The 22,883-nt window shown below is 38.5% G+C and overlaps 1 protein-coding gene across 1 annotated transcript in view; it reads right to left on the reverse strand.

Moving 5' to 3' along the window:
- Positions 1 to 22,883, reverse strand: part of OTOGL (otogelin like) — a 410,237-nt gene that overhangs the window by 92,539 nt on the left and 294,815 nt on the right. Inside the window, exons 34-40 of the mRNA XM_053719241.1 lie at positions 21,562 to 21,739; positions 10,879 to 11,021; positions 6,734 to 6,757; positions 6,350 to 6,442; positions 3,852 to 4,041; positions 3,442 to 3,656; positions 2,061 to 2,202 (exon numbers count right to left, since the gene is read on the reverse strand). Of these exons, the coding sequence (XP_053575216.1) occupies positions 2,061 to 2,202; positions 3,442 to 3,656; positions 3,852 to 4,041; positions 6,350 to 6,442; positions 6,734 to 6,757; positions 10,879 to 11,021; positions 21,562 to 21,739 (985 nt within the window). The remainder of the gene's footprint in view (positions 1 to 2,060; positions 2,203 to 3,441; positions 3,657 to 3,851; positions 4,042 to 6,349; positions 6,443 to 6,733; positions 6,758 to 10,878; positions 11,022 to 21,561; positions 21,740 to 22,883) is intronic.

The following is a 22,883-nucleotide window of genomic DNA, read 5'->3' on the forward strand; positions in this document are numbered from 1 at the left end:
CAAAACTATATATATTTTTTTAAAAGTAGACAACCCAAGGTATTGATTCCCTGCCAAAGGTGATCATATAAAATAAAATCGTTAACTTTTTCCAAAACGTTGTTTTTTTCATTGAAATTATTTAAATACCACTTGTGCAATCATGCCACAAATGATTGTAAAAGTGTCTCTGGGATCCCCTTTGTTCAGAAATAGTAAACATATATGGCTTTGCCATTGATTTTTGGTAATTAGAAGGCTGATAATTGCAGCTGCGCTCCACACTTCTATTATTCTCGGCAATGAATGGGTTAATCAGGTAGTTTGTAAATTAAAATTTAGCTTTAGTGTAGAGATTACCCTCCCATCTGACACTTCCCACCCCTTGATCCCTACCTGATCCCTCCAAAACAGCTCTCTTCCCTCCCTCACCCCCTTTGGTCACCACCATCTTAGGTAATGACAGACAACCTGCCAGTATGAAGATCTAAGGTAATTTTTTATATATTTTTATATTTTTTTGCAGTGTAAGATACCCCCTTACCCTCCAACCTCCCTAATCCCTCTCAAACAGCTCTCTAACACTCCCCCCTCTTACTAATGTCCGCCATCTTGGGTACTGGCAGCTGTCTGTACCTATAAACCACTTGTATTATATATATTTCTATTTATTTTTTACATTTCTGAAGTGTAGTGGTCCCCCCCACCTCCCCCCTCCGGATCGTTAGTTGGGGACCCCCCATCCCACCTCTTTTTGTAGTGTAGCTCCCCATCCCTTCCTGTCCCTTTATTTTTTTTTCTGTAGTGTAGAGCCACCTGACTCTGTCCTCCTCCCTCTCCCCTCCGCTGGACCAATGCCAGATTCCCTCCCACACCTCCAGCCGGCACCAGCAGATGATCGTTACAGACGTTGACACTATGGGGCCGATTTATTAAATGTCCACCCGACCGCTAGTGAAATGCTTGTGCAATGTTGCCCCATGCAGATTAGTGGCCAGGGGTGTCAATCATCCGGATCGTATCTGTCCGCCACCTCAGAAATGACGGATGAGTTAAGGAGCAGTGGTCTTACGACGGCTGCTTCTTATCTTATGTTTCCAGCGATCCGGAAACTACAGGGTAGATTTAACAAGCAGTGGATGCTGCAATCTACCCCCGTAGTCTGGAACGATCTGGCATCTGCCTTCATATGGAACCAGAGCACAAATTGTGCTCTGGTTCCATATGAAGACAGATTCAATGAGCTTAGGAACTACAGCTCTCGGCTGTAACTTAACAGCCGAGACTGCTGGAGCTTCCTGTAGCTTAGACGTATATATACTTTGTGCAGTACAATAAGCAAAGTACTGCATGACATATATATATACGTCAAAATGGGTTAAGGGCTTAAACATGAATAATAATATTTATTCAATTGTTATATTTTAATTATGTTTTATTGTGTTTTCAACTGTAAATATTTAACATTCCAATGTTCTTCACACTGCAATAAAGCGAATATAGCAATAAAGTGAGTCACACTATTTTGTTTCCCAGTGCATATAAAAGTTATATTTATACTATACTGTAGTTTATTAAGTGCAGATAGACTTGTTCGACACAGGGTTGACACAAACCTTCAATTTGTAAAAAAGAGTAATATTTGCAAAGTGCAATAAAGTGAAGCGCAATAAAAATGAGGTATGCCTGTATATACCGTATATATATATATATATATTTATGTATTTATAAGAACATTTTCTTCTATGTGAAGAACATTGGCATGTGAAATATTCATAACTTCCTTCGTCTTTAGCGCTGTAGGTCTGACGCAGCCTCGGGATAACGCACAAGCAATGTGTTGGGTTTTTTATTTTAAATCTATTGAAGTCTATGGGTAGAAGAAGGTAGCATAGTCGCAATATCCAAAGTCCTGAAGTTAGCATGCACGCTAACTTTTTATTTTCAACTTGTAATACATGCGCAAACCCGCCTGCGTTAAAAGTTTACTTTTAGTGGTATTAGTGGTATTAAGAGCGCAACTTGTAATCTGACCCCATGTTTAATAACGTTTTGTAATAAATGAGTATCAGGTGACTTACAACAATAATCTCGGGTTCTCCATCTAATGCAGATATTGTGCTTGTTGCACAGAGCAACATAAGCAGATAAGGCATCACATTCATAATTTAAGAAATACGTGTTGTTTATCCACATCTTCTCACAAAAGTCTTGAGGTGAAACCTGGAGGTTATATAACAAGTGATTAGGTCGTTTGTGCACGTGTCAGATAAGTTACAATTACTGCAGTTTTGTTTTTTATTCTTCATAGTCAAATGCTTTTCAAACTGCCATGACTGTTAGCAAAAGATGTATACTAAACAGCACTATTTAAATATGCACATTTAATTGTGTGTAATAAAAATGCAGTTCACTTTCATTAAAACTACAGAAAAGTTGTATTTAAAAAATATTTCATGACCCTTTAAGTTGAACCTGTTTTTTTTAAAGGGACACTAAACCCAATGTTTCTTTTCTTTCATTATTCAGGCAGAGTATACAGTTTTAAACAACTTTCTACTTCACTTTTATTATCAATTTTGTTTCATTTTATCCTTTGTTGAAGAAACAGCAATGCACTACAGGGAGCTAGCTGCACACATCTGGTGAGCCAATAACAAGAGGCATATAAGTGTAGCCACTAATCAGCAACTAGATCCCAGAAGCCCACTGCTCCTCCTGAGCCTACCTAAGTATGCTTTTCAACAAATGATACCAAGAGAACGAAGAACATTTGATAATAAAGTAATTTGTAAAGTTGTTTAAAATGATGAGCTCTACCTGAATCATGAAAATGTGACTCTACTATTCCCTTAACTTTGAAGCTAAGATGAAATGCAAGTGGGCAATATGAATTGATTGCTCTGGACAGTGACTTTCTTCAGATACATAAGAATAAGAAATGTACTTTTCTCAAAACAGTAAAATTCATTAAAAACAGACATTTGAAAATGCCTTTTTTTAAATGCAACAAAGAAAGAAAAAAAAACTTTTCTGTCCCTTCAATATTTGGCAGCCAGAAATTTCACAAAAAACTTGCCATCCTTGTAATAAAACTGCGGATGTGAGAAGCCATTATAACAGTTCTTTGGGTAAAATAACTGTGTTTTAGTCTTCATTTTTAAAGTATTACATAAGAAGCAATTACCAAAGTCTACACAAGACATATATTGGTTTGCGCTTTAAACTTTGATAAGGTTTAACTATTAAAAGTGTTTCCACTAGTATCATACATATATAAAAGAAGACAGAATTATCTGTATGTCTGTATTTAACAAAAAGTATAATACATCTAATTTGTTGATTAAAGTTAGCTAAAAACTTGAAAGGTTTCCTTAAAAATGGCATTTAATGAGCTTAAAATAAAACAGAGCTTGTTATAACATCATATGACTTCTGGGCCATTTATTATACATTATGTACCTTCCTATGACAAGGCGCAAACACTTTTCTGTTCAGCAGCTCCATGCAATAAGTGCAGTTATCCTCAGTACAGTTTCTCACAGGCCGCCTGGTGGTCACATCAATTGATTTCTCAATCTCCCAACTTTTAATAAAAGCTTCAATGTCTTCTTTGTTGGTTATAATTGTTCTGTTTTGCATTTTCAGGTCATCACTTGGATCTCCATTGCAAATACCTTGAGGAAACAAAGCTTACGTTAGTGTCTCATTTGAAAGAGTTTTAAAAGCATCATAATCCCCAGAAGCTAGCAAAAAATGTGAATTGAAATTTTACTTATATTATTTATCCCTATTACAAAAAAAATAAATTAGTATTTAAATAGCATTTGTATGACTCCAATATAATATTGGATGAACTAACAGTCACTTACCACATAGCCCCTCTGTCTTTGTAGACAAGTTGGAATGTAATCCATATTGTATATCAATAATGCCTGTCATATGGGTCCATTTAATACTTATCCCTGCTGGTGTATTAATTACATACATTGCACCAGTATCCTGAATGCACAATCCTTGTTTGGAGAATGGCAAAGGCTGCAATACTAAATTGACTTCTACCTAAAACGATAGTAAGACAATAACATAATATGCATCATTACAAAAACATGGTGAATTCTGTAAGTGGTCATGTCAATATATTTGCACATTAGATTGTTGTACTATTTTAATTTAGATAAAACCCACATTTTAATTGTATTTAGCTGTGTTCTGTTACATTTTATGGTTGAAATTAAGGATCAATACACAGGGTGACAGGATTGAGTGTTCAGTGATGCTGCATTCGTAAATGTATTAAACGTCATACTTAATTACATCATAGTTTACAATTATCATTCGATTGTGTGGGTAGAAACCCAGGTTAGGTTTATCTAGCAAATTAGTTATTGCGCCATGTACCTTTTTTATTTAGCAGAAGACAGTAGTCCATCATGTCACCTAAAGCAGTGGTTTGAAACTATTTTTGCTCTTGGACAAATTTGTATTTTAGACATTTATGTGACACCTCCAATTTAAGCAAACTACACACACACATAAGAATATTCAACATGCAAAAGTACTCGGTATTAAAAAAAAACAAAAAACTTTCTTGCTCCTTGTTTTAATCACTATTTTGTAACCAGACCACCATATTTCTGCTGGCATTAAAATGCACTGCTTCTTCTGGATGGTGATAATGATCACTCGTAACTGAAGAAAAAATCTATAATAGTGATTGTGCAGTACTCACTAAATATCAAGATAATCCTCTAATGCCCCAAACAGCTAAGAAAATTAAACAAGAATTAAAACAATTTAAGGATGCAAACATCATAAACCACAATGTGATCCCTGCTTTAATTGCACACCCCTTATTGCTTCAACCCTAGCCTAACTGGACCTCAGTCTCAGAGTCTCAGAAATCAATTGCTTCATCCCCCGTACACTGCTACTGAATTTGCCCTAAACACAACCCTCACAACCACACGTCACCCCTACTTCCCCCTTACTCTCTGAACACCCAATTAACTTCTTTTTTCCCAAATTACAATTAACACCCTTTCCCTAGATTCCCAAACACAATGACTTCTCTAATTCCCTGCATGTCATCCTTTAGCAATAGAGCATTTTGGGTGGTAAAAGAACATGCAGCCAGTGATGGCTGGGAAGCAGTTTGAGACATACAAAATCAGAGACTGAAGAAGTAGACTTTGGGGAGGGGACACTATAGATATTGCTGGAATTCATAAGCATTTATGTTTCCAGGGAAGAGCTATGGAGAAAACAGCATTAATAGCAGAAGACTAGCCTTGTTGGACACATACAGCACAAGCACTGAATGAATGACAACAGGTAGGTCACAGGGAAGCAATCATTTCAATAAGGTATTTTGTAAACCACGAGGCCTATCGTATAAAGCATTAAAGGACCAGTCAACACATTAGATTTGCATAATCAACAAATGCAAGATAATGAGACAATGCAATAGCACTTAGTCTGAACTTCAAATGCGTAGTAGATTTTTTTATAACAAATTTCAAAATTATGTATATTTCCACTCCCCTTGTACCATGTGATAGCAATCAGCCAATCACAAATGCATATACGTATAGTCTGTGAATTCTTGCACATGCTCAGTAGAATCTGGTGACTCAAAATTGTAAATATAAAAGACTGTTCACTTTTTTTAATGGAAGTAAATTGGAAAGTTGTTTAAAATGACATGCTGTATCTGAATCATGAAAATTTAATTTAACCTGAGTGTCCCTTTAACATCAGTGATTTGAAATGTTCTGCAATAATCAATTATAATTACAACAGAGTCAAACAAATCAGTATCTATTACAATTTTGATTATGCTAATACTACATCAAGAGTCTATTTTCATTTTGATTTAATTACAATTCTAGGTACTTTTCACAAACAAAGAGCTAGTTGGGAAAGAAAGTGGCTAAAGACAATCCACTCACAGGGTGTCTATTAGAAGCTGAAGTAATTCAAGAGTACAGCCCTTATTACACTAAATTCTACAGGAGACCATGCAGTGTTTACAATAAAAGGATAGGTGAGAATAAGACAATGCAGTAGGATTTACAGATGTTTTGATTATGTTCTATGTTTAGAAAGAATATGTGAACTTGTCAGAAAGCGAATGATGAAGTGGGTTTGGAAAGGACAAAGAGTGGAGGAGAGTGAGAAAAGATAACATGATAAAATAGGGTCAAGAGAGTAGGATTGCTGGGTGTGAGGAAGAGATTACTTCACGACTGATGGAAAATGTAAGTTAAAGAAATGTTGTTTGCAATACTTCATTAGTACACAGAGTTTTCATTTACGTCCTACAGATATCTGTGATACACCTTGTGATGGTTATGTGCTAAATACTCACCTTCCTTTCTAAACGGTTTATGATTACTTGAAAATTTGCTGTTGTTACATTTAACTTCTTAAAACACAGTCCAGATGTGCCCCCAGCACCAACCTATGTTAGTAAGCAAAAACATTCACAAGACTAATTAGTGTAGTGTTGGGATATGTGTGGGATTCACAGCATGAAAGAATGTGCTAAAAAGCAATGACAGAGATGAATCAACCAAAGAACATTAATAAGATTACTAAACAAAATAGTAAAAAGATGCTGACAAGAGACAGTCAGCCATAAAATTAGTCTATTTCCACTATGTACCAAATGTTTTTAAATAACATTGATAAAATGCAAAGAATGAAACATTTTCTTGACAGTGAATAACAAAGGACAAAATGATATACTCACTAGCTTTCTTATTGAGTTGACACTCTGTAAATAAAAACAAAAGAAATCAAATATGTATTAAGAGTTTTTCATGTTACAACGTGTGGCTGTTATTTTCATTGAATCTTAAGAATTTCTACACCTTCTCCATCTTTTTGAACAAGATTATTTGCAGAGACAGAGAGCAAGTCAGACAATAGTCTTCACAAACTCTAGTGGGTTAGGATACCTGATTCTCTCAGAAGATAAAAATATAGGAAATTATACAAAATTTATATATTTTGTTAACAAATTAAGGCCTAGATTTAGAGTTCGGCGGTAGCCGTCAAAACCAGCGTTAGAGGCTCCTAACGCTGGTTTTGGCCGCCCGCTGGTATTTAGAGTCAGTCAGGAAAGGGTCTAACGCTCACTTTTCAGCCGCGACTTTTCCATACCGCAGATCCCCCTACGCCATTTGCGTAGCCTATCTTTTCAATGGGATCTTTCTAACGCTGGTATTTAGAGTCGTTTCTGCAGTGAGCGTTAGAGCTCTAACGACAAGATTCCAGCCGCCTGAAAATAGCAGGAGTTAAGAGCTTTCTGGCTAACGCCGGTTTATAAAGCTCTTAACTACTGTACCCTAAAGTACACTAACACCCATAAACTACCTATGTACCCCTAAACCGAGGTCCCCCCACATCGCCGCCACTCGATTAAAATTTTTAACCCCTAATCTGCCGACCGCCACCTACGTTATACTTATGTACCCCTAATCTGCTGCCCCTAACACCGCCGACCCCTATATTATATTTCTTAACCCCTAACTTGCCCCCCACAACGTCGCCGCAAGCTACTTAAAATAATTAACCCCTAATCTTCCGACCGCAAATCGCCGCCACCTACGTTATCCCTATGTACCCCTAATCTGCTACCCCTAACACCGCCGACCCCTATATTATATTTATTAACCCCTAATCTGCCCCCTCAACGTCGCCGACACCTGCCTACACTTATTAACCCCTAATCTGCCGAGCGGACCTGAGCGCTACTATAATAAAGTTATTAACCCCTAATCCGCCTCACTAACCCTATCATAAATAGTATTAACCCCTAATCTGCCCTCCCTAACATCGCCGACACCTAACTTCAATTATTAACCCCTAATCTGCCGACCGGAGCTCACCGCTATTCTAATAAATGTATTAACCCCTAAAGCTAAGTCTAACCCTAACACTAACACCCCCCTAAATTAAATATAATTTTTATCTAACGAAATAAATTAACTCTTATTAAATAAATGATTCCTATTTAAAGCTAAATACTTACCTGTAAAATAAATCATAATATAGCTACAATATAAATTATAATTATATTATAGCTATTTTAGGATTAATATTTATTTTACAGGTAACTTTGTAATTATTTTAACCAGGTACAATAGCTATTAAATAGTTAAGAACTATTTAATAGTTACCTAGTTAAAATAATAACAAAATTACCTGTAAAATAAATCCTAACCTAAGATATAATTAAACCTAACACTACCCTATCAATAAAATAATTAAATAAACTACCTACAATTACCTACAATTAACCTAACACTACACTATCAATAAATTAATTAAACACAATTCCTACAAATAAATACAATTAAATAAACTAGCTAAAGTACAAAAAATAAAAAAGAACTAAGTTACAGAAAATAAAAAAATATTTACAAACATAAGAAAAATATTACAACAATTTTAAACTAATTACACCTACTCTAAGCCCCCTAATAAAATAACAAAGCCCCCCAAAATAAAAAATTCCCTACCCTATTCTAAATTAAAAAAGTTACAAGCTCTTTTACCTTACCAGCCCTGAACAGGGCCCTTTGCGGGGCATGCCCCAAGAATTTCAGCTCTTTTGCCTGTAAAAAAAAACATACAATACCCCCCCCCCAACATTACAACCCACCACCCACATACCCCTAATCTAACCCAAACCCCCCTTAAATAAACCTAACACTAAGCCCCTGAAGATCTTCCTACCTTGTCTTCACCATCCAGGTATCACCGATCCGTCCTGGCTCCAAGATCTTCATCCAACCCAAGCGGGGGTTGGCGATCCATAATCCGGTGCTCCAAAGTCTTCCTCCTATCCGGCAAGAAGAGGACATCCGGACCGGCAAACATCTTCTCCAAGCGGCATCTTCGATCTTCTTCCATCCGGTGCGGAGCGGGTCCATCTTGAAGCAGGCGACGCGGATCCATCCTCTTCTTCCGATGTCTCCCGACTAATGACGGTTCCTTTAAGGGACGTCATCCAAGATGGCGTCCCTCGAATTCCGATTGGCTGATAGGATTCTATCAGCCAATCGGAATTAAGGTAGGAATTTTCTGATTGGCTGATGGAATCAGCCAATCAGAATCAAGTTCAATCCGATTGGCCGATCCAATCAGCCAATCAGATTGAGCTCGCATTCTATTGGCTGATCGGAACAGCCAATTTGTTATTTTATTAGGGGGCTTAGAGTAGGTGTAATTAGTTTAAAATTGTTGTAATATTTTTCTTATGTTTGTAAATATTTTTTTATTTTCTGTAACTTAGTTCTTTTTTATTTTTTGTACTTTAGCTAGTTTATTTAATTGTATTTATTTGTAGGAATTGTGTTTAATTTATTTATTGATAGTGTAGTGTTAGGTTAATTGTAGGTAATTGTAGGTAGTTTATTTAATTATTTTATTGATAGGGTAGTGTTAGGTTTAATTATAACTTAGGTTAGGATTTATTTTACAGGTAATTTTGTAATTATTTTAACTAGGTAACTATTAAATAGTTCTTAACTATTTAATAGCTATTGTACCTGGTTAAAATAATTACAAAGTTGCCTGTAAAATAAATATTAATCCTAAAATAGCTATAATATAATTATAATTTATATTGTAGCTATATTAGGATTTATTTTACAGGTAAGTATTTAGCTTTAAATAGGAAAAAGTTATTTAATAAGAGTTAATTTATTTCGTTAGATAAAAATTATATTTAACTTAGGGGGGTGTTAGTGTTAGGGTTAGACTTAGCTTTAGGGGTTAATACATTTATTAGAATAGCGGTGAGCTCCGATCGGAAGTTTAGGGGTTAATAATTGAAGTTAGGTGTCGGCGATGTTAGGGAGGGCAGATTAGGGGTTAATACTATTTATGATAGGGTTAGTGAGGCGGATTAGGGGTTAATAACTTTATTATAGTAGCGCTCAGGTCCGCTCGGCAGATTAGGGGTTAATAAGTGTAGGTAGGTGTCGGCGACGTTGTGGGGGGCAGATTAGGGGTTAATAAATATAACATAGGGGTCGGCGATGTTAGGGCAGCAGATTAGGGGTACATAGGGATAACGTAGGTGGCGGCGGTTTACGGAGCGGCAGATTAGGGGTTAAAAAAAATATGCAGGGGTCAGCGATAGCGGGGGCGGCAGATTAGGGGTTAATAAGTGTAAGGTTAGGGGTGTTTAGACTCGGGGTACATGTTAGAGTGTTAGGTGCAGACGTAGGAAGTGTTTCCCCATAGGAAACAATGGGGCTGCGTTAGGAGCTGAACGCTGCTTTTTTGCAGGTGTTAGGTTTTTTTTTAGCTCAAACAGCCCCATTGTTTCCTATGGGAGAATCGTGCACAAGCACGTTTTTGATGCCGGCCGCGTCCGTAAGCAGCTCTGGTATCGAGAGTTGCATTTGCGGTAAAAATGCTCTACGCTCCTTTTTTGGAGCCTAACGCAGCATTTGTTTTAACTCTCGATACCAGAGTTAAATTTATGGTGCGGCCAGAAAAAAGCCCGCGGAGCGTTAACAGCCCTTTTACCGCCGAACTCTAAATCTAGGCCTAAATCTTTTGAGTTTTCTTATCTCCCTGTTCTTTGGGTCAGTTTGACATGATTCTAAAGATAAATATAATTCAATAAAGGTGCCCAACCTGGTCACACATGTTTCTTTATACATAGCTAGCTAAGCATAGACTGCAATTTAGTGGCATTAATTATTAATCATTAAAAAAAACATTTTTTTGTTTGTGTATTCTGGAAAATATGTTAATGGTAACAAATACATACTTGACTGATTATTCACCTTTACTTTATTCTGTGTGATAATGTATACAATGCACTGTGGGAGAAAACAGATTTACTGTAAAGAGTAAAAGAAAACAAAAACTTACCAGACTTGGAGGGCATTTTTCAATATGGGCTACAATAGTTTCTTTTGGAAGCCTGACTAAAATATATGGTGCTGCATTGTATAGTGCAATGTTATTTCCATCAAATGTGATGATACTTAGTTCTGATAACACAGAACACTGACCTAGAAGGAAATATAGGACATTTATATTTTTCTAACACTTTATAGCAAGAGCCTTAGGCAAAAGTAACAGTTTAATTAAATCTATAAAACAATACTTAAAAACCCCTACAAAAAACAAGTTTAAATATATTAAGACAAAAGTGACAAGAAACACATTGGGGCCCATTTCTTAAAATGCAGACAGACAAGGCTCCTGACAAGAGAGCCTGTCTACCTGCCTTCATGGCAAACTAGCAGCGGACACTTTACATCCGCCGTCCGCATGTACCATTGCACAAGGATGTGCTCATGCAACATCGCCCATGCTGTTGCACATCCAATCATGTGAGAGAAGGGTCTGTCATTCACATTAAATGGACAGTTTTTTTTTTTTATCTCTGCGGTCTCAGAAGTGACGGAGAGGTTAAGACGCAACACTCATATGACCAATGCTTCTTAATTGTGGAAAGCAGGCTCGCATAAGAAAGGCTGCCCTGTGAGGGCTGAAAAGCAGCATCCACTGGTTAGTACATTGTGCCGATGTTTTATAAACCATTTCTTTTGTAAATAGCTTGGCAGAGCGAGCTGACAGAGACATAACATAATTAAGATTTGGAAATCTAAAATGGAAACATTTGGTTTAAAAACATAAGCAGATTTCCCTGCCTTTAAAATCAGGATGTCTTCACATTCAGAGGTATACAGCTCTTTAATAGGCATGTTGAAAGTATAAAATAAAGGAGACCAGTAAATTCTACAATGGAGGGAACTTTCACTCTAAACATGAAAGATTTGATATTTTTTAAGAATACGTGCTCTTGTTTTTTTACATTCTATAATGACAGTACAATAAGTAACGTTCCTAACAGATAGGTCCATACCAAAGCCGAATTACACGAAGGAACTGAATGGGTAAGGTGCTTGATATGGGAAAGATAGAATGAGAATAAAGCAAGTAGGTGAATCACCACCAATAGCAATGTAGTATACATTATGAACACCTTGTTTTCTGCAATTAATTTAATAGTCAGATCCCCCCCACCACATATCTTATTTGGAGAACCCAATCTGGACTTACTGCATCAGCCACAGCTAGCCAGTCATTTTGTTAGCAAAACTGGTATTGCTCCGTAGTATGTCATTATATCATCTCTGCTATTTACAGACAAATCTAGCCAGATTAGTATTGCAGCCTGCAATGTGCACTTCCAATACTGGGTTATATAGAAATATGTATTTAAAAACAAAGAATATTTTCTTCTATGTGAAGAACATTTGAATGTAAAGTATGAAGAACTCACGTTGAATTGAGTGAACTTAGTCTAACGCGGTGTCAGGTAAGCGTGCAAGCGATAAGTGTAAGGGTTTTTTCAGCAGTGTGCCGCATTAAAGTCTATGGGAGGAAGAAGTTAGCATGGTCAAGATAGCCTGAAATTAGTGTGCACCAGCTTTCGTTCATTCAAACACCATTTACTTTGAACGGGTTAGCACACATAAGTTTACTTCCATCTGTGTTTGCCCTCGAGCGAAAGCGCTAAATAGCATGCAACTTGTAATTTGGTTCTGAATTGGAAAACTATACATTTTTAGGCCCATATTTATCAAGCTCCGTATGGAGCTTGAAGGGGCGTGTTTCTGGCGAGTCTTCAGACTTGCCAGAAACACAAGTTATGAAGCAGCGGTCTAAAGACCGCTGCTCCATAACCCTGTCCATCTGCTCTGAGCAGGCGGACAGGAATCGCCGGAAATCAACCTGATCGAATACGATCGGGTTGATTGACACCTCCCTAGGGGGTGGCATTGCACCAGCAGCTCTTGTGAGCTGCTGGTGCAATGTTAAATGCGGAGAGCTTATTGCGCTCCGTATTTAGCGAGGTCTTGCGGACCTGATCCGCAGTGTCGGATCAGGTCCGTAAGACCTTTGATAAATTGGGGCCTTAGTGTTAAATAATTAGAAAGAACGATAAATCATTGAATTATAATACAAATCTGTTTGGTGATGTTGTCATCCAATATAATGGGAATAATTTCAGTGTGTTTTGCACATGCACAAAACCATTGTTACATTTGAAAACTTTTGGGTTCTCATAATAAGTCGAAATGTGTGGTCTGGAGTTGATCAAGTGGTTTTAACTGTTGAATTCAATAAGTGAAAATGGCCCATAAATGTGTTGTTTTGGGAATTTGGATTGTGATCAGACAAACAGGACTGGCATACGTTAAGTATGGGCCAATTTTTTCACCTAAACAATAATGAAAAAAGTACTTTTAATAAACAATAACAGTGACTGATTGTGATTGTGTTAACATTGGCTTTAATATGCTGATAATTATCAAAAAATAGATTGCAAACAAACCCCCCAGTTTCATAATTGACACAGCATATGAACTAAAGGTGACAAACTCCAAAAGCAACTAGCAAAAAAATGCAAACCTACAGATGATGGCAAATTAGTTAAAGGGACAGTCAATTTAAAATTGAACTTTCATGATTCAGATAGGGCATGCAATTTTAAACAGCTTTCCAATGTACTTTTATCATCAAATTTGCTTTGTTTTCTGGATTTTCTTTGTTGAAAGCTAAACATAGGAAGGCTCAAGCTGATTTCTAAGCAGTTGAAGGCCCCCTGTCATTTCAATGCATTTTGACAGATATTTCATAGTTAGACACTTCTAGCTCACGTGTGCCATATAGATAACAGTGCTCACTCCCATGGACTTATTTATGGGTCTGCACTGATTGGCTAAAATGCCAATTAGTCAAAAGAACTGAAATAAGGTAATCACAGTGGTAAAAAGTGTATTCATATTACTGTGTAGGTTAAGCTAAAATGGGGAATGAGGAATAAAGGCAATATCTATGTTTTTAAACAATAAAAAATTCAAGTAGACTCTCTCTTTAAGTCAGAGCTAAATTGGTCCCCTTTAGAGTGCTGGTACAAACGAAGAACAGAAGAACAAACCGTTGCAATTGGTTAATGGAAGAAAATACACAAATAACAATTCCAATAGAAACAGCCAGAACTGCACACCATTTATGAAGGCAGAGAACCATTCAATACATTTTAAACAGGCAAACATTTAATAATACTAAGATAGTGAAAGGCATGGGCTTCTGAAGTTCTTAGCAAAGCTTGTAAAAGAGTAAATAATCCCATTAGGGAGGTACCTGTGTATGCACCAACTACCTCGTGACATATCAAAAGCTACAGAATTTGTAGGTATAATATAAATATGGTGTTTTATAATCATAGGCAACAGGCAGCGTTGTTTCAACAAATACAGACATATCAAAGCAATGTATGACTATCATGATGTCTGTTGTGATATTATAATATATAATGCTTTCTTCCTAGTTTGTGCTCTGACTTGTAAATGTATATAATTGTTGCAAAGAAGCAGGGGCGGGGACAGTGTTGTTACAGTGAGGAACCAGGAAATAAAGTGTGTAGTTAGTTGCTGTATAATTGGACTCTGTGTCAGATATATTTCTAAATCACCTGTATTTCCAAACACTACAACTATATACCATTGTTAGCATTAGTAAGAGCAATTTCTATAACATGTAACCAGAACCTGGGTTACAATAGCTCAGCATCGCAAACCTGGTGAATAAAAAAGAACAAATCTAAATAAACAATGTAACCTAAAACACCAGGTATTAGTAAGGCCTCTCGACTTCAGATGGTAGTACAACTTTAGGCCTGAATGGGACCATATAGCTAAAATGAGTAACAGTCTCCGCCTAGCCCATTATTAGAGTGAGAATGGTCAGTAAGACACAGTAAGAACGTGTCCTTCTGGGTTCCATATTGAGTTGTAATCGTTTTGTAGGACCAAGTGGCAAAACCCCCCGTGTGCAGCATCGAACGGCGTCCGTCAGAATGCCAGCTGACTGTAATATGATAAGCAGTCTGACTGTGTTAGAGTCCCTCAGTTAAGCTATGTAGAGCAAGCCAATAAGTAATGAAAGCAGCCTCCCGGATCAAAAGGGCCTCTCAACAGATCAATGCGATGTATGGTTTCTATCCTATGAAACCCAGATGGCAACTTGAATTGAGCATGCCATGCTGGCGTGAAGAAGTACAATCCTGATTTACTCTTATGTGGAGGCAGATGACCAGACAGTCTGCGACCCCCAGGGTGAGTATTCCACAATAAATGGAGCGGTTGTAGCCCTGTGGGACCTCAATGCCACTAAAGGACTCCGTGAGGATTGTTCTCATAATCTTATGTGTAGTGTTGCTGATTGCGAGGCTGTAGGTTGGCGGCAAGGGCTCCTTCTGGGTCCAGATCATAAGAGATGTGCCAAGCTGTCTAATTCCCGCGAGGGGCTCCCTCTGTGGAATCAGGTGCGTAGCTTTCGGCCCCATGGGGCCGTTCCTATCCTCAAGAACAGAGCCGTTGTAGAATAGAGTGCGTTCCATAGAGATACTGGATGTTCCAGCAATAAGATCTGCCGTAGTCTCCACTATCTGTTCCTCTCGTAGAAGGAGTTGTTCCTTGCGAGTCGGGAGTTTAGTATTATCCAGCCTGTCTTGCGTCGGGATTACTTGTTGTTCCATAATAGACCTTAGGCTGACTGATAAGTCCTCAAAACCCGTCTGATAATTGTAAAGCGAGCTCCCGCATAGTCCCATGAATAGCTGAAGAGACTTCCTCCATATCTGACGCCATAGCTTTAGTAGGCTGCATAGACCTGGGTGTTTCCTAGCTGTCAATGTCGGTCAGGGGGAAAAGCAGGTATAAAAATAAAGTGAAGCGGTCTACTAATAATGTAAAGGCAGTCTTGCTTGTTTTGGGTTAGTTTTAGGGCAAATTGCAGAGAATAGATCTTATATTAAATAAGTCTCTGCAGGAGCTCTCTGTAGCATGTCTTCTCTGCTTGGCTGTTGGCTCCGCCCCCCTCGAGAATTTGCTTTTTAAGGCTTATTTGTGTATATAAATTAGCTGATTTTGTGTTTTGAAGCCACAACCTAATAAAATGGGTTGAGCTTGTAGGTATAATCAGATCTCATTACTTTATTACATTGTGTACATATACCTGCTTCTTTATCTTATATCTGTCCGTAAACCAATAACCAATACTTGGAGAGAATAATAGAAAATTAACATTTTATTACCTTATCTCTTCTATACCCCACTGAGAGTGTAATTTCTTCTGCTGGCTGTGTTTACACAGCTTATTTATAGCTTGGCCCAAAGGCCAAAAACTTTCATAATAGGTGGGGATACCACAGGCTAATTCAACCATTTCAAATGCCAATATAAGGGTAAAGGAAATACTTGTAAACAATTTAATAAAACCCAGCAGGTAAAGTGGATCATTGGAACAAATTTAAGGGGAGAATTCTTTTAAATAAACTGTCCATTTAAGGTCCGAATTAAGGACTTTACTGCAGAGTGCAGGGAAGTTGGGATATCTGCTTTATAAACTGGTAATAAATATACTTTACTAGCTACTACTATACTATTTTATTTTAAATTCTGCCCTTTTTGTGATTACCCCCCATTATGATATAGTACTAGATCAATTTTCCCGCATTAGTATTATACATAAAGGGGCTAACTATACAAGATGATATTTTTATAATAGCAGTATGCTGTTACCATGTGCAAATTTACATGTGTATGCATTGGGTTCCTTGGTCCATGCATGACCTTTAACCAGTTATTACTGTTTTTGATGGATGGCTTTGTGTACATTGATAGTGTTGCTTTTATCATATGCCTATATTTAAGCTAGAGGACTGCGGATTTTCAGATGTATGATGGATTGTTTCAGATGTCGGGGTTTGGACATTGCTTCCTGCACTGGGGTGTTTGCAGAACCTGTACCTTCCCCATAGAAATGCTGAGACTTTCTCTTGCAAGTAACTGTGAGCATTCCAGTTTTGGAATATTAAGGGCTGGATTTATTAAAGCTGAGGCGGACAGGTGTGTGTATACGCGCCCCCTGTACGCCTCAGCTCGCCTGTGGCGGGGCGAAATTACCCGCAGGTATTTGCCATTGCACACAAGCGCAATTTTGCGCTCACGTGCAATCCCGCCCCCTGCCTGCGCACAGCCAATCAAGCGTGGGCAGGAGCTGTCAATCTCCTCGGTCCAACTAGACAGAGGAGATTGAGTTTCGCCACCTTAGAGGTGGCGAAGAGGTTAGGGAAGTGGCGGTCTGGTGACCGCTGCTTGATAAATTACGGCGAGCAAGTTCTTATGAGAACTTGCAGCCATAGGGCTTTAATAAATCTAGCCCTAAGCATTCAAAACTGGCTTGGTATTTGGATAAGTTAACCAGATTCTTTGTTCCAGATACAAAGGAGGATATGTTTTTTTGTTTTATTCTAAAGTTTGCTAATGCAGCAGAAACTGGTTTCTTCCCCTTGGTAGGTTGATGTTTAAGGAAAACAGTAATGTGCTTAAATTGCTAACGTAAAAGGATATTATTAGAGATCTTTTGACATTTGAGAACACGGGACTAGATTATGAGTGGCGTGTATTTATTGTTGGCATTTGCGCGCATCGGAAGTAGCGTGCATATTACATATTAAAAGTAAACGTGTTAGATCTAGCACAATAACTGTTATGCTTGACTAAAAAGTAAAACACTTTAGAAATACATTTAACAGTACAGGTATACTCATAATAACACTGTCTGATACAAATTATTGAAAACAATTGCATTAAAAAGTTCAAAAGGCTCAAATATATTAGGTCTTAGGTGTTATAAAAAAAAGCCTGCAAAGGGCTTTTACATAGAGATACATACATATACATGTTTATATATGTGTGTGTATATATATATATATATATAATAAAGTAACAGAATGAAGCACTCACTGGACTCTGGTCTAGATATCTGTACTGAAGTCGTCACAGACGTCTGCGACGACTTCAGTACAGATATCCAGAGTCCAGTGAGTGCTTCATTCTGTTACTTTATTACATTATCCTGAAAAGCACCCTGGCAGTTGCAGGACGGTGGTGAGAGTGCACATACCCTTGAACTTTTTGATATATTTATATATTTAGATATATATATAGAGATATATTTCTATTTACAGATATATATATATATATATATATATATATACCGTATTTTTTGCTCCATAAGACGCACTTTTCCCCCTCAAAAGTAAGGGAAAATGTCTGTGCGTCTTATGGAGCGAATGCAGGCCCTGCGCTTGACCTAGGGCGGCAAATTTTGGGGGGCGGCACTTTTTGGAGGCAGTCATAGCAGTGCATCCAGCAGTGGATGCCGCTCACGCTTAGAGCAGATGGAAAAAACTGTCCACGGTGCGCTAATGCATGAGGCTATCGAAGAAGTGCATCAGAGTGCTTGAGTCGGCAGCATATGGAGTGAGACAGTGAGTGAGTAGTTTATTTACAGACGCACACAATCTATTTGGGAACTTTATTGCTGGCATTAGCTTTTATTTTCATACCGCCATACTGCCCAGCAAACTATTGGCTCCATTTATAATTCTGCATGCTGGTAACTGTAGATGCTTGCTGACACCGGCTCTATTTCTCGTGATGATTTTGCATAGCCATAATAACCCATAAACATAAATTGAAGCGGACACACAAGCAGGAGAGAGAGAGGCGCTACGGTGCATGCAATTAAACCCCTGGCCAAGCGTCTGCATAGCAAGCATCTACAGTTACCAGCAGAATTACCGGGTATAAATGGAGCCAAAATCAGTGACGAGTCGTCACTTGCACCAACGGAATTTCGAAAGCATTTTACTCTGGACGGAAACAACCCAAAAAGGAGTGTGAGGATTAACAAACTAAAAGGGCAGCCCAATTTCACATGTAGAAGGTACTCCATTGTAATGTAACACTGATACAGCCAGGAAGAAACTACTATTGCATGCAGTCCTGAATTACTTTAGCACTCACTGAGTATCCGGTATGACAGAACCCAGTAATGAGCTGGGTAATAGTAGTAAAAACCGACTACATGCTGCAGCATAAACACCACACTACCCTAGATTTGGCTGGCTCAACATCCGTGTACTCAAATTGTAACGTAAGCCGCAGATTAATGGATGCAGTCAGAAGGCTCCCGGTCCCGCCTCCAGCAAGAAGTGAGAAACTACGGTATATAAAGTTAAAATGAAGCGTTCATTAAAGTACATACTGCACTTGAATAAGTGCTTAATTTTTAACTTTATATCACCAGTGACCAGGCGCAGGGTGAGGGTCCCATCTTGCTGGCTGCAGTCCTTCCCCTCAGCATTCTCTGCTTACTGGCATGGTAGTGTGACACTGTGCCTACTATCGACACAGCGCAAGAAAAAGAGCCGGTCAGTGTATGTACTGTAACTACCGGTAACTACTCTCTCTGTAATCTGTAAGCCGCAGTAGTGCACCACCATAAGAAAAAAATGAGTGGCTCCCGGTCCCGCCTCCAGCAAAGGGAAGAAACTACCGGTATATAAAGTTAAAAGGAAGCGTTTATTCAAGTACAGACTGTACTTGAATAAACGCTTCTTTTTAACTTTATATAGTTTGATGATTCTTCTTCCCTTTGCTGGAGGCGGGACCGGGAGCCACTCATTTTTTTCTTATGGTGGTGCACTGCTGCGGCTTACAGTTTGATTACAGACAGAGAGTACACTGATCTGAGACTGGCTCTTTTTCTCGTGCTGTGCCAATAGGCACAGTGTCACACTACCAGTCCAGTAAGCAGAGAATGCTGAGGGGAAGCAGGACTGCAGCAAGATGGGACCCTTACTCTTTCTCTTTATTAGTAATTAAAAATATGCTGTGTCCCTGCACTGGTTATTGTATTTATCTCTCCTTCCCTTCTCTACCTGGCTCCTTCCTCTCCCTCCTTCCTTCCTTCCTCTCCCTCCTTCCTTCCTTCCTCTCCCTCCCTCCCTCCTTCCTTCCTCTCCCTCCCTCCTTCCTTCCTCTCCCTCCCTCCTCTCCCTCCTTCCTCTCCCTCCTCTCCCTCCCTCCTTCCTCTCCCTCCTCTCCCTCCCTCCTTCCTCTCCCTCCTCTCCCTCCCTCCTTCCTCTCCATCCCTCCTTCCCTCTCCCTCCTTCCCTCACCCTCCCTCCTTCCTCTCTCCTTCCTGGGCTCTCCCTCCTCTCTCCCTCCTTCCTCTCTCCCTCCGGTCTCCCTCCTTCCTCTCCCTCCCTCCCTCCCTCCTTCCTCTCCCTCCTCTCTCCTCTCTCTCCCTCCTCTCTCCTCTCCCTCCTCTCTTCTCTCCCTCCTCTCTTCTCTCCCTCCTCCTCTCTCTTCTCCCTCCCTCCTCTCCCTTCCTTTTTTAAAAACAATAATACATTTACACCTTGACCCAAAAAATATTAATGTGAAAAAAAGGCTTAAAAACATAGGGTGGGGCAGCAGAATCTTAAAAGCCTAGGGCAGCACAAAACCTAAATATGCCCCTGGTTAGGGTTAAGTGTTAGGGTTTAGGGTTATTAGGGATAGGGGTTTAGGGTTAGGGTTTAGGGGTTAGGGTTAGCCCCGTCCCCTTGGCACATCAGGCATCAGGAAATAGAAATTATATTATATATTTTTTTTCTTGTTTTCCTCCTCTAAAAACTAGGTGCGTCTTATGGTCAGGTGCGTCTTATGGAGCGAAAAATACAGATATGCATACACATATAAAAAAAATAACTATATATGTAAATATATATAGACATATATATCAGTGCATTTGCAGTCAAGTACCTAAAAAAAACATAATCATATTTATGCAATATTCATATTTAATAAAGTGTTTAACTATGTATTTAATGTAAATATTTCTGATACCAATGTTCGTCAAATAGGGAATATTAATGGTACCAAAAACCATTAGATCTATTTAGAAATATTTATCTATAAATACATAGAGCATATTCTGCTATGTAAAATACATCATATCATATTGGGTTAGTGCACTTGAGAAATTGTGATCATGTTGGGTATTTTTTTTCTTCACTTTTCATGCTCCATTGAAGTCTATGGGGGAATACATTAACACTGTTGCAATATTTTAAGTTCGGCTTTTTGCGTGCATTGGGTTAGCACTTGTGAAAAAATGTTTAACTTGAAATACGCATGCTACCCAACATGCGCAAAAAAAAAGTACTTCTATCGGTGTTAACGCACGAGCAGGAGCAATAGCGCAGAAATGGCTTACCATGTGTAGGCTAATCTGTATCACCAGTAGGCTACATTATAACATTATTATAACAATATTTCTCCTCTGTTGTATGCATTTATAATTTATCTATATTGTTTTGTAGAATTTACCATTTCTTGCATTTACTCTCTTTACTTTGTAGAATTCTATTGTCTGTTAAATAACATTATTGTACAGTAAATGTCTTTGTTATCAGGATATCCATTACCCTGCATTCAGCCAAACATAGCACTATATTAGACACACCAAAACAAGTATTGTGAATAGTGGTATTTGGAGATATGGTAAAGCTTATAAAAAATATTATATACAATACCGTATGTATGAATAAAACATAAGAAAATTAGGCAAATAATTGTTTTCTTATGTTAAGATAATATGTATTTTTAGATTTCAAGAGAAATAATAACAACTTACACGGACACTCCCATTCTGGGCAACAGCTGTCGCTATTTACTTGAACAGGCATCCCACGAAACCCACAGTCCGGCTTTTCCACATTTTTGTGACAGTTACTTGAAACATTGTACAACATCCAACCCATGTTTATGCACACATATTGGCTGCAAGGATCAAGGGGTTCTATATACCTTGGCTGAAAAACACAAACAAGTGTTGTTTGGATTTCACTATACACTTTAAACATAACAATTAAATAAATACATAATCGCCTAGATTACGAGTTTTGCGTTAGAAGCTGTGCGATGCTAACGAGCAGTTTATGCTCACCGCACACTTACAGACAGCGCTGGTAAAACAAGTTTTTACAAACCCGGTGTTAACCGCAAAAAAGTGAGCGAAGAGCAAAATTTTTCTCCACATCTCACGAATCGGAATTAAGGTAGGAAAAATCTGATTGGCTGATTGAATCAGCCAATCTGATTGAAGTTCAATCCGATTGGCTGATCCAATCAGCCAATCAGATTGAACTTGCATTCTATTGGCTGATCCGATCAGCCAATAGAATACGAGCTCAATCTGATTGGCTGATTCAATCAGCCAATCAGATTTTTCCTACCTTAATTTCGATTGGCTGATAGAATCCTATCAGCCAATCGGAATTGAAGGGACGCTATCTTGGATGACATCCCTTAAAGGAGCCTTCATTCGTCGGTAGTCCGTCGGGAAAGAAGGATGTTCCGCGTCGGCAGGATGAAGATTGAAGATTGAAGACCCCGCTTGGAAGATGACATCGCCCGGATAGAAGACTTCTTCAGCGCCGCTTGGAAGATGACATCGCCCGGATGGAAGACTTCTTCAGCGCCGCCTGGAGGATCACTTCATCGGATGGAAGATTTCTTCAGCGCCCCTTGGAGGATCACTTCTGCCGCTCCGGATCTCCTCTTCAGTTCCATCGGTGGCTCGGCTGAGTGAAGACGACTAAAGGTAGGATGATCTTCAGGGGATTAGTGTTAGGTTATTTTAAGGGGGGTTTGGGTTAGATTAGGGGTATGTGGGTGGTGGGTTTTAATGTTGGGGGGGTTGTATTTTTCTTTTACAGGCAAAAGAGCAGTTTTCTTTGGGGCATGCCCCAAAAAGGCCCTTTTAAGGGCTGGTAAGGTAAAAGAGCTTTGAACTTTTTTAATGTAGAATAGGGTAGGGATTTTTTTTTATTTTGGGGGGCTTTGTTATTTTATTAGGGGGCTTAGATTAGGTGTAATTAGCTTAAAATTGTTGTAATATTTTTTAAATGTTTGTAACCTATTTTTTTATTTTTTGCAACTTAGCTTTTTTTATTT

This window comes from Bombina bombina, chromosome 6 (assembly GCF_027579735.1).
Source record: "Bombina bombina isolate aBomBom1 chromosome 6, aBomBom1.pri, whole genome shotgun sequence".
Taxonomy (NCBI): Eukaryota; Metazoa; Chordata; class Amphibia; order Anura; family Bombinatoridae; genus Bombina; species Bombina bombina.